The following is a 13,589-nucleotide window of genomic DNA, read 5'->3' as shown; positions in this document are numbered from 1 at the left end:
TTCCGATCAGATGCGTGGGTTGTTATTAGTTGTATTGGTTTAACGTTGGACCAACATCCACCATCATAGATTTATCAGAGTTCGTGTGGCAAACGTTAGCTAAACATTGGTCAGTTCTGTCGTGCAACAGGTTTAAAAACTTGTTGCACATTTAATACATAAAACAATAGATTCGTCATAGGATTTGGATATTCTGATATACATGAGTCCTCGACACATCTCATAATATTAGCATATTTTATAAGTAACTAGTGGCCCGTCCTGGCTTCTTTCGGGTAAAATCACATATACCTAAACCTCCAGAAAACTTTGGTTTTCCTCAGGAAAACTTTCGTGAAAAGCGTACAAAAATCTGTCGTTTTTGAGTTTGTCGCGTTCAAACAGAGAGACTGAAATACGCGACAGATGGACTTCTATTTATAATAGATTTTTTTGAAGAATGTGTTTTGTTTTTGTTCAATTTTTTTCGTGCTTACTTGATGTGATTATTTGAATATTATTATTTCTATTTACGTGCCCCCTATAACATAAAATTGCTTTATTAATTTCGCCAAGACCTATAATAAAACCAATAAAAATAAAAATACATTAACTAACGCAGTTAATCAATAAATCAAATCTTAAAAGAATAAAATAAAATGATAACGAGACAGCGAATATTGGTCCAAACAATGGAGCAAACCCACGCGTGACTTAACAAAGGGTTGAGAAATCGTAACAATTATTAGTGATTTTGAGAACCCACGCTTTACGATTCGATTCAGTTTGTTGTCAATTAAGTTTATCGGAAACGAACTGTGTAACCAGTTCGTAGGTTCGTTTGTGACGATGTTTGTTACGTGTGCGTGAAATTTCACGCAAAATCTAATAGACCGATTGTTATGAAATTTGGAACAGGAGTAGAATATAACCTGGAATAACACATGGGGTACTTTTTATCCCGAAATTCCCACGGGAGCGAATCCCCGGATGCAGCTAGTTATCCATATAATTTTAAAGGTTGCTCTCCTCTTTAAAAAGTTAGACATAAATATGGAACAAAAAATCATCATCATATCGAGTGTGCTAACACTGGTGTCAGATTTTATTCAAGTCGCCTAAAGGCATCTGACACGACTTTTACGACTACTTACCACCATCTAGTGGCAGGTAGTTGCATACACACTAGCGAACTAAACTGTCCACCAGTGTGTAGGTTTCCTCACGATGTTTTCCTTCACCGGAAGCAAGTGGTGGTCTATAAAAACTACTATATAATAAGATTGGTATACAAACTGATATGGCACAAGTAGGATACGAACCTGAGACCTTTCGATCCACAGGCGGGCGTCTTAACCATTACACCACAACCGCTTCAACAATAAAATACTTTATCAAGAATGAAGACAATATAATATTTTGAACACCCTACAATCAATTTAGCTTTTATTTCTACCCGTCTTATCCGGGTCCGAAAAGGTATATTATTTTTCCCCGTCAAAATGTAGAGTGGAAATCTCAGAAGGCAAAAATATTCTCTGTTCATTTTAATTCTTTTGAGGAACAAGGATAGCTTTCCGTGGGAATTGGAAATTCTTTCAGCGTCTTCTTTCCAAGACGTGTTTTGTTTTTATTCCTTGAACACTTCTGATCCTGTGAACTCTTGTAGAAATTCAGATAACGAATACTTAGTTAGGCTAGTTCATTGGTTAGGGCCTGTTTTACCGTTTGCTGACAAAAGTATCTGATAGTTTATCTGTAACATGTAGAACAGATAGCGTTTAAGAATGTGTTTCACAAATGTTGAATAACGCTAACTGGCCAATCACTTCAATCAGATTTGTCCAGCTGTTAGTCTATCTGCCTGATTACAATATGGTATTTTATCAGAACGTGGTGTTACAGGCCCTTAATCTCGTATAGAAATAGTAATTACATGTAAATATAATGATGTTAAGGTTCTTACAATCTCGTTTCTCGGTTGTTACCCGCGCGTGACGCGCTGTCGCGCATAATCAACCTGTCTCAGTTACCCTCACACACCTTACGTACACAAGAGAAGGACGACAAATTTTTGGCGCTAGTAGTTTTCACGCGAGTTTTGTAGTGGTCTATTGACCTACTCACGCTATCGTCGAACTTCGACGAAAATGAACATTGCATGGTTTGTATGAGTGATTTTGTTTACAGCAATGAAAAACCAGCAATATATACCGAAGTCAAAGTCGGCGAACTTTTCCACGATAGTGGAGACGTCACTATAGGCGTCCTAACCACTACACTCTGACGGTTGCATAGAGTACGAGGTAAACAGAGCCGACAAAGCTATAATGAGATAAGCCGAGTTAGACAGGCTGCCGGATACGAACAACCTCGGTTGTTATGCGAGCGATGTCACCGTGTACAGGGGTTTAAGTGATAAACTTAGAGACCAACTACCTTTAACCTGCTATGCCCGCGTGATTTTCTCGGCGAAGAAACTTTCCCCGCAATTAAAGTCATTTGAGTGTTGATTTTTGAGTACTTACTCCATACGAAATATATCTGAATCTGATCTAAATCTAATTTGCCACTGTAAATTTTCTAAAAACTTTCAAAAGATATTACATGAATATGATCATGCATTGCGTGAGAATCGAGTTCCTGATGATCTATATAGCAATGTTGGTACTATAAGTCCCTACTCGTCTGTAACTTGGACTATAATCGATAAAGAGCGCAGTGGCGACCACAACAGTAACAGTCTAACAGTAAATAAAGGCCACAGGTCAATATTGGATATCTGATATTTATATCATTGTAACACTGATAGTTCTAGCAATATATCCCTTAGGTCGCTACCAATAAGGGCGATATTGCATAATCTCAATCGTCAAGTTAGGTCGTGTCTTCAGAAATAAATTTTGTGATAGATAGATAGATAGAGTTGCTTTTGTATGATAATGGATGTTACTGTTCAATAAATTAGCAGATCCGGATCTGCTAATTTATTGAACAGTAACGTATGCCCGGGCATACGCTCAGATGAGAGAGTGTATTATGAATTATTGGAAATATTTCGTTTGTATTTGATTAAATATTAAAATCTATACTATTATTAAAAAGAGGTAAGCGTTTGTGAGTTGGTATGTTTGAGGCGGATAAACTCTGAAACTACCGAATCCATTTCAAAAATTCTTTCATCATTAGAAAGATACATTACACACAAGTACAAGATTGCTACAGGCTATATTCTATCTCAAAATTCCCACGGGAGCGAAGCCCCGGGCAACATCTGGTAATTAATAAATTAATTCATTTATACAGACACAGATAGTCCATTTTGTTAGTAACAATGAGATCGTAGATGAGATGAGAGAGATAGAAGGGTGCGTCAATCACCGCTGCAACAGCACCAACTTTATTAAGTTCTAAACTATTATTTAGTTCTTCTTGACCTTATCCCACTCATGTGGGGTCACATGTCACAGCATGTTTCCTTCCATTTCGTTGTCTCCTGTCGCTACTCGAAATAAAACTTAACATACTGTAATAAGTTTTGGCTTAAATTTTACAACCTGACTGACGTCAAGCCTCCTTGGGAATGCTATTGTGGCATTGTAGTGCTTTTGTCCCTTAGTCACCTTTTATCGTATCGTATAGTCATAACGTATAGTGGACATCCACGGGAACACTTGGAGTGGTCCTATTCTAAGCCGGAATCACACAGCACTATTTAGTTATGTTGTCTTTTTCATTGCTAAGCTTATTTATCACACTCTTCATTTGCATAAAATATGCAAAATGAGCATCAAAAATATCTATTTTCTCTATCTCATTGAAGAGCAGTATTTTTTAGCTATCGACAAAATTCAATTCAATTCAAAAAATCAAAGACGCCTGCAAGAGCTCAATAAAGACCAACCGGCGCTTTAGAAAAATAATTCCATTCAAAATCAAGTCACCGAAAAAATATTATGCAAATGGTTGCCAGCGTTAGATTTTATTAAAAAACCTTAATTCCGTGGAATAAGAGAGATCCGAAATATAAGTATAACAATCTCCGGAGTTGCAGATGCTATATTATTTGCTGTCATACATTACTTTTTTTCTAATGTCAAAACCAACAGTCGATATGAAGCTTGGTATCTAGCTACTTGTCACAATTTAAGAGTCGAAAAACGTTATTAATCTCTTTATCTGATCTAAAAATATTATCTAATCTTATGTGATCTAAATCATTAATAAAAGTGATGAATTAAAGTGACATTTAATTATTATCATCTGTAGTTATTTAAATACCTTTATGCATTTAATTTTATACAGAATTAGCTTTTGGGTAATTTTATCTAAAATCTTATCCAGCGGCGCTATAGGTTTTGAAGTTTGATATACGATTATGTTCTAACACAATGTGCTAAAATGTATCTATCAGCTATTTACAAGAGCCAGGGACATTTATGTTAGAGGAACTTGTAATCAAGATCGAATTGTTCTACCTCGAATTCCAAATACTATTTAGTTTATATATCACAATAGCAGCTATGTGTTGTGCGTGAAGATCTTTAATTAAGGAATTATGTCTATGCCTCGTAAGAATTTTATTGAAAGAACTAAAAACGTGGCTATATAAATAATGTTTTTACTAAAGAGTTTTTTGATCGACCCAAACATAATTGACATTTGATGAAATTTGACATTTTTTATGATAAATTATGACGTAATTAATTATTGCATACAAACAATAATTCCTATTTTGTGTTAATATGTTTTTGCATGGCCGGATTAGGCTTGTGTGATGGACAATATAATGAAAGTATTGAATATTCCCTTGGTCTGTCGAATCATAAAACTGGTAATTAAACCTTCAAACGGCTTCCCACTGTAAAAATCGATCGCGGGAAATGGTTGGATGGAACTAAATACGTATAGACTGCACTCCTGTTTTGTTGTGAATTATTGTGAAACAAAATAGAAAGAGTGAGGAGCTTAGTGGCGTAATAGCTCGCTCAGCCTGGTAATGTCGCAATTGGTCTATCTCGGGGTGGGTGACTAAAAATGAATAACGTCGAGCTTCTTTTGTAATTCGGAAGCTATTGGCCCCGGTGGTATCTAATTTTATTAAAAACTCATCAATCCAGTTGGTCGTATGGCTCATCTTGGTCAAACCATCATCGAAGAAAGACAAAAATTCCATCTTTGCGACGATGGTAAAATTGAAAAATATCTATTGGTGACCAAGTAAAATAATTGAGAAATCCTGTTACAATACATATATGCAATAAATATCTCTCTTACAATACGATAAAAGTTTGTGTCAAAAATGATATTTTTGTAAAATACTTATTCTATTTTATGTAACCTTTTCTAAATTCAAAACTACTTAGAACAAATAAAACAGATCCCATTTGTTACAACACAATGCATCCGTGCTATGTTTAGGGTTGCCAGGCCATGGGTTATGGATCCGAATATTATTTTTTTATTTCTTTTTTCTTCGTTTTGTAAGCATATACATACTTCAACATTAGTTAATATTTGTAAAAGTAAACCATACTTACGTACTAATATTATAAATGCGAATGAAAAATTGTCTGTCTGTTACGCTTACATACCTATACCGTTTTAAATAAATTTAAGTTGAAGTTAACGTTAAACGAAATGCCATGAAGGTACTGATCTCAAGACTTAAATGTTGGCAACCCTAACGCCCCTAGTTGTGGTACATACGAATGCTCTTATTGCCAACTTGTTCCTCTATTTCTAACAATTCTAACTCGTTTCTATCATGCCACTTGGTTTTATCTTCGAGGTTTCCGTTGTCTGTGGTCTAATTCATAAAAGCGCGGAGAATTTTCACATACTCATTGCGGATTGGCGAGTTTTTATCGACTGCAAATACAACCGGGACCAACCTGTCTTCCGAAGCATGGAGGAGCTCAAGACAATATATTTTAGGTCACCCATCCAAAGACCGACCATTGTGGGAGTATCTTAACCGCCACTATAACAAACCGAGCGCGCTAACCACTGGCCATTGAGCTCCTCAAAAAGTATTTTGTCAACAGCATATAAAAGAAAATTCCTACCTAAACTGTTAAATGGCTTCTATTGAACTAAATCCGCAGCAAAAGATAAGAGATCCCCTGAAATAATCTTATTTGTTCGTGTAACAAAATAGCTCGAATTGATAAAAAACTGAAAAAAATTATAAGACGTCCCAACTTTTTTATGTTGTTGCAGTATAAAAAGTTAGACGACATCGCTATCTACCACAGTGAACCCAATGCCGTAACTAGCGTTTCGTGCGTCTAGGTTTTTGAAGTGAACACTTCTTTAGCGGCGTTGTGCACCTTTTGTGATGGGTAAAAAATATTAAACTCGGATCAGGACACGTGACCTGATCGAAAATTCGTAAGACGTCAAAAATGCACAACGTTAATATTCAAGTTTTTCACTTCCGCCGCCACTCCCGTTGTGCAACTTGTTTTTTTATTGAATATGTTACGGTTAAACCCTGCGGGTAACTACAGTAGCCTAAACATTCACTCACTCGTTAAAAAATACCGCAGTAATAATAAAAAAAAATCGTTTATTATCTAATGAACAACAATAAGCTCCGTCATCTGCCATTTGTAAGAAAATGGCCGTTCCTTCATCAAAAACCAATCACGGTCGTCATGGATGTATTTCGTATCGAGATGGGCTTGCTGTAGGTATTTTATATAATATCTGTAGGTATTTTTTGTGGTCTTTGCACCGTTGGCACAACCCTATTTACGGCCCTGCTTACACCAACAACTTCTAAGCTGTTTCAATGAAGCACAAAATCGGTCCCTCGCAGGCTATGTTATTAGCAAAGTACATTGTTCAGAAAATTGCATCGCTCAATAGTATCGAATGTGTCATTCGATCGAAACTACGAACCACTCCAAACTTTGCGTCGCGTTGTATATAGTATATAGTGTTATGTTCACGTTATGTTTTGTAAGATCGACTTGCTAGATAATACTTCAATGATCACCAATGAAATCTTTGGAAGAACGTAATGTATGTGGTATAATATTGACAACAGACGTACAACGGCTGAGGAAACAGACGGGAATAGGCTCAGACGAGAGAGAGTAGAAATAACAGTTGAAATAATAATTTTGTTTTGTTACAGTTATTTTCCAAGCTGGGTGCGCCATGGACTCGGAGAGGTGAGAGACACAGAGTAAACAAAAGTCGAAACACACACACTGTGCGCTTCTATTTTAGTTTCTGTCCATCCAAACTTGTAATTGAAAATTCAAATTTGTATTTTTTCAACTGTTAGGATACGTAACCTGTGTTTTTGATTGCAACACTGTGAAACTTAGAGTGGGTTGAGTCTACTAGTCAACTTTGACGTTAACGTTAACCCGCGCGGAAAAACGCAAAACACGCCATTTTGTCTAAATGTCGTCGCCGCGAGCAGCTCTTGCCCTTGCAGAACACTTCGTATACAAACTCCATCATAATAACAATTAAACTTCTATCAACGACCGTGAAAGGATTAAGATATTTATAGATATAGAAAATAAAAAACCACTGGACAGCGGCGTGTGGTTCCGCCCTAAAATATAATTCCATATCCACTCATGGCTGTCGTACGAGGTGACTGACACAGAATACATTGGACCACTGTCTATTAAATATAATATTAAAGTTGGATAAAGATAAACAACATAACGTACCTATAAACTGCCAAGCAATCACATCAAATATTTGTACGAGCATCTCCTTATCTAACCAATTTCTCAGGACCAACAGTAGACGGCCAACCCCTAGGGAATCCACATTATGGATTAGATTGGTGGTTGGACCAATCTCTGACGTTAGTTGTGATAAATATTGATGTTGGCTTGCAATATTTTTACCATTTTGGTAAATATACTTACCCTGTACGTGAGTGCCATGATAAACGGTAGGATAATACTGTCCTTTCTTGTTGTATTTTGAAACTCTGATAAAAATGACATGAATATAAATAGTATCGATATAATGAAGGATGATAGCATTCTATACAAACTTGCTAAAATCTTGCAAAGAAAGATATGCCTGCTCGACTTCGTAAGCTACATTAAATATACGTTTATGTTAATGACATCTTGTACAAAATTTTAGTATTTTATGATGGTTGAGTTTGTTATAATTGCATACTTTGTGTGAAGTGCACCAGTCAACTTTGACGTAGACTTTAACCTGCGCGCCGTTAACAACTACTACGTTTTTCTGTAAAAGTTGAAGTTGACGGTCCAACCAAATTATCCAGGTTATTATCCAGGTCCAATTAAAAATTTGGCTTGTCTAAAGGTTAAATACACTGTACATTATAAAAATTATAATTTTAACAAAATAAAATCATTGACTACGGAACCCTATGTTACGGTAAGCTAAATGGAACAATTACCGTTCTGATTCCAGTTTAGATTTTGCGTTACAATAAATGGCTACGTCTGTCCAGCTCATTTTTAAAACGACAAATGTAAAACTTCTATTTGTCAAGCATAATCTGTAGATAACAAGTCACTTAAGTTAGTTCGTAATGAACGATTTTCACTTAGTTCTCTTTTAATACACAATTTAGATTAAGCAAATAAACATAAAAGCTAATCTTTATTTAAAAAAAAAATTAATATCGACAGCAGTATTACTAGTACTTATTTTTGTCTGTATTGCCAATTTGTATTTAAATACTTACTTTTGAAGATAATTCTTCCTTATAATAATATTTCGTCGTGGTCATTACGTCGAATGAAACACTCACAACGACTTACTTGATACTATTAATGGAGTGATTTGCCGTTGCCTTCACCATTTTACACACATTCATCAACCAGTGTGCAGGTTTCCTCATAATGTTTTCCTGCACCGGAAGGGTAATTAGTAATCGACAATATTATCAGAGTTATTGTCCTGTAATGAAAATGTAAATTTAAAATTTTCGTTGTAAGTGAATTTTGTAGATTCTCACTGGTCGTCTGCACGGTACAGTCGACAGCACATTAACTTACACTGCATAAACGTTTATGGCGCGGTAATCACGACGAGTTTGCAATGAATTTGGTTAGGTTGATATGCTATTGACTGTAGCACACTCTAATCTATTTTTGCCGCCAAACAGCAGTGCTTGCACTGTTGTGTTTCGGTGTTAATAAAATACTTTGATGTTTACTGTTAACTGTGACATAAAGCAATGCATTTTATTGGCAACAAAGAGACTTGTCCGTTTTGCAAATGAGACATTTACGCAATGTAGGCCGATTGAATTGTTACACCATCGTGTGCGCTTCGCAAGCTAAAAGCTTCCCGGTGGAAAGCACGTAAATAAGGTCAATGCACTGTTGTGGTGAATACTGAATCATGGACATATATATTGGTACTAGCTTTTGCCCGCGGCTTCACACGCGTGAATTTCCGTCCTTAAAAGGAAACGGAAGTAAAATTTCAGTTTTTCTTTTATTGCGTATTCTAAGACTGGTAAAATTTATTTATTACTATGTTTCAAATTCGTATTTTTCTCATCTCAATTTTCCGTTTCCCGCTACGTGTCTCGTTCGGAAACCCAAAAAAATATTCCATATCTAAGTATTGATTCCACTAAATCATGATAAGCTGTAAGAAGCGCTTTTATGTTTAATTCATTTGAGAGTTTAAATAGTACAAACGCCGAACTACTAAGTCTTTTACTAAGACCATCTATATGGGGTTTCCAGTTTAATTTAGAATCTATAGTTAGCCCTAGAAATTTTGTTGAGTCAACTTCTTTCAACACATGGCCTTGATATTCTATTTTATAATTTTCCGTATCAAGCGGTCTTTGACTAAAATGCATTATATTGGTTTTGTCAAGATTTATCTTTAAGTTATTTTCTCTTTGTATTTTGATTTGAGCAAAATTTAACACATATTGTTGGTCAGTTTGGTTAATTCGTAGAAACTATGTAATTTTCATATATTGTATGTGCATGTACCTACATAACCTACTGTTTTGTGTACTTATGAATAAATAAATAAATAACCTATACCAAACTAATCAATTGGTACTAATCAGTAGGTATTACCAGCTGGCCGATTCACATTTGCGTTCGTAACGCAGCCTTTTGACCGCTAATAATAATATGTTTCAGTAAATTTTTTGACAATGTACTTTATGTATACGTACTTTGTTATATTGCTGAAAAAACACACAGTACACAGTTTTCTTTCTTCTACTCAGAAGTGGTTGTTCCAATAGCGCGATAACCTATAGACACAAACTCAAAGTATGTATGAAGTAACTAGCTGTAGCCCGCAGCTTCGCCCGCGTGTGTTTTCCCCGACAACAGTTATTTTTCAAAAAGATTGGTTGAGTAGATAGAGCATGAAGAGTTAACAAACTTACTTTCGCATTTATAATATTAACGCACTTTGTCACATCACATTTTATATAGTAATTTTTCGAAATACTACACTACTGGCATTTCGAAACGACCAATGTTGAGAAGAAATGCCAAAAGAAATAGTAATACATACGTAGTCAGTCAGTGAACATGACTGTCGCCTATCATGACGGCTAGGTTTGCCATTACTGTTTATTACAGAATTTTCAATTGAATGTGTTAAAAACGCTCGTCTGTAACGGACTAATATATTCCAGAATTAGTCATAGCCATCCCATTCAATAACTGGGATTATATTGGGATCATGACGTCCAATCAATATAGATTATGAATTCGTTGCATAAAGGTGGATTGATATTGTATTTCGATTAATCAACTTAATACACCTATATAGATGGGTTTGTAATCTAATTATAATTCCTAGATCTATTAATAAAGAAATATCTTCGTTTTACAAGCTTTTAATTAACTTGCAGTGTAACTATGTATATCTATATGTCCCATGTCTATTCGGGTGGAATTTTTATATTTATTTATTTATTTATGACCCTATGGTGAACCAAGGAACAGCTCCAGATATGGGAACTCCTTAACAGTTTACTGCACGAACATGATTTTTTGTCACACAGAGCACACTGCAAAATATCTTGTATTTATTATCTTGTTACCGAGTTTGAAGTGTGGACAAGGGCGTCGGGTAATGTTCCCGCTACTTGCATCCCGGAAAAATAAGTGTTCCCATGGGATATTCACACAGGCGAAGCCGCGTGCTAAAGCTAGTCCAATATAGTCTTCAATTCGTAGGAACACAATGCAATCATTGTGCTATAATGGATACTGACGAGCGCTCCGTATCAACACTGATTTTCCGATAACTACGAGTACTTGACATTTGAAATCGCAACAGGCGATCGATCAAGGGATTCATCTACGTAATTTGATTGGACTTCCCAAAAGTACTTCTCTGAAGTGCTTCTCTCTCTAATCTGGACGTTTTCCTGCATTTTTCAGCAGTTGAGCGTCGAAGCCAAGGCTCCGCTTTCCCAATTTTTCGTCTCGTACGGGGGTGATACGCAGAGCGTTTCGACCGCTGCGCTGTCAATGCAATTTTTAAACTTTTAATGAAGACGAGAATGAGTTTTACTATACCTTCCTAATCGGTATTCCTAGTTGTTAGACCATTGGCACGCATATCAGACTGAAGTCTATACTATATATAGAGGTAAGAGTTTGTGAGTTTGTGTGCATGTGAGTTTTTGAATTTGTATGTAATATAATAATAATATCGGCGGGTAATATCCTTAACTACCAAACCGATTTCAAAAATTTTTCACCATTAGAAAGGTACATTGCCCAAGATTGCTATAGGCTATATTTTATCTCAAAATTCCCACGGGAGCGAAGCCCCGTGCATCATCTATTAGGAATATATATTTATTTAGCTTACTTACGTATATACCATAGATAAAAGAATAATATATTAATTTTATCTGTGGTATAGACAGTTGGTAGAGACAGTCTTTCTCAGGGATCCGCGTAAAAATGTACATTGTAATTTTAAAGATGAAGCTTTGATTTTATGATCGGTCGCCTGTTTGACTCTTTGGAAATGCTGTTTTAGCCTATCAGCTATCAAAACTTTGTCGCTCTTAGACGACATCCACCAGAGCATATAGATAGGTATTATTCTGAGACGGGAACCACATGGTCGTTAACTTAAAAAATATTCAAGCTATGCTTGAAGAAACTTTACACTGCGTTTAATTTGACCTCAGCTAAAAGCATAAAGGTTTTCCATAAAATATTTACTAAAGGTGAGTTGCACCAGTCAATTTTGACATTGACTTTAAGCTGTGCGCCGCCGATGTTAAAGTTAACGTCAAAGTTGACTGGTGCAACCGAACCTTATTGATATAATGTATGTAGAAGATAAAGGACGGAACCCTGACGTTAATCACCCTATTTGCTGGTCCTAAATTAATTAGCACGAGATAAGCTCCACAAGCCTTTGTTAGTAACCTTATGTGCTATTAATCACTATCCGAGACTATGCTAGAGTTAATTAGTAATGGAGACGACATTGTCACCCGAACAGTTTGGTTATGAACCATGTAGGTACTTGTTAGAAAATTGTATGTTTGTAAATTGTTTGTTTTATCTATACTTCTATACTATTATTATAAAGAGGTGAGCGTTTGTGAGTTTGTATGTTTGAGGCGGGTAATCTCAGAAACTACTGAACCGATTTCAAAAATTCTTCCATCATCAGAAAGGTACATTATCCAAGATTGCTACAGACTATATTTTATCTCAAAATTCCCACGGGAGCGAAGCCCCTGGCAACATCTAGCTTACTTATATAAACAAAATATAACAGTCTAAATAAAAAACTCAATAAGTTGTTTGAGATTGTCGTCAGAGAGATCTAATTGCATTCTATGTGTGACATTAAAAATCAAGTCCGTGTAGTAAACCCTTGAGGAGTTCCCACGCCTGGAGCCGTTCCTGGATGCATCATCAGGTCATACTTATCATAATAATGCATTGCCATCCAAATTTACGCATATACAATTTCAGCTCATTCGATTGGAGATATCTGCTTCAAAATTGAGTTGCAAGATTTCAGTTACATTGCAAGTTAAATAAAAGCTTGCAAAATAGGATACTAAGTACTTGACTTGAACTTGATCTAATAACTACATAGATAGATATAAATAAATAAATATATTAGGACAAATCACACAGATTGAGCTAGCCTCAACGCACCAAAGTAAGTTCGAGACTTGTGTTATGGGATACTAACTCAAAGGTACTATATTTTATAACAAATACATATATAGGTAAACTTCCAGTACCCGGGTCAATCAGAAAAAGATCATTTTCCATCATGACCCGACCAAGCATTTAGCCACTGTGCCACCGAGGTCGTCTAAATAGATAGAAATATAGCGTTGCCAAAAAAGGAATTTCGCTGACGGTTTTTTGATTCTTCGCCATTAAGCTAGTGGACACAGCCTTGGCTTGACAACATTATCATGCCCAAGGAGGGTTGAAGTTTGGCAGGCGGTTGTTTATAAAATCACAGCCGAATAGTCAAAATTTTAAGGTTAAATTTTTAGTCAGTCCCAAGATCCGAATGTAAACAGATATAGAAAGAGAGATATAGACTACCTACAAAATAAAACGAATATGGTGGCCATGAAAATCCGTTCAGACAACTGTGAT

General features: G+C 35.8%; 1 protein-coding gene across 2 annotated transcripts in view; it reads left to right on the top strand.

Annotated features, from left to right (window-relative positions):
• LOC128670004 (uncharacterized protein) overlaps positions 1–13,589 on the top strand; it is a 91,978-nt gene that overhangs the window by 62,726 nt on the left and 15,663 nt on the right. Inside the window, exon 3 of one of the 2 annotated variants that reach the window (XM_053745317.1) lies at positions 7,124–7,160. The exons of the other annotated variant lie outside the window; for it this stretch is intronic. Within the exon in view, the coding sequence (XP_053601292.1) occupies positions 7,147–7,160 (14 nt within the window). The 5' untranslated portion in view covers positions 7,124–7,146. The remainder of the gene's footprint in view (positions 1–7,123; positions 7,161–13,589) is intronic. 2 annotated transcript variants of the gene reach the window in all.

Source organism: Plodia interpunctella, chromosome 5, assembly GCF_027563975.2.
Source record: "Plodia interpunctella isolate USDA-ARS_2022_Savannah chromosome 5, ilPloInte3.2, whole genome shotgun sequence".
In the NCBI taxonomy this organism is placed as follows: Eukaryota; Metazoa; Arthropoda; class Insecta; order Lepidoptera; family Pyralidae; genus Plodia; species Plodia interpunctella.
The sequence above is the reverse complement of the archived record's forward strand: the minus strand, read 5'-3'. Positions and strand labels throughout refer to the sequence as shown.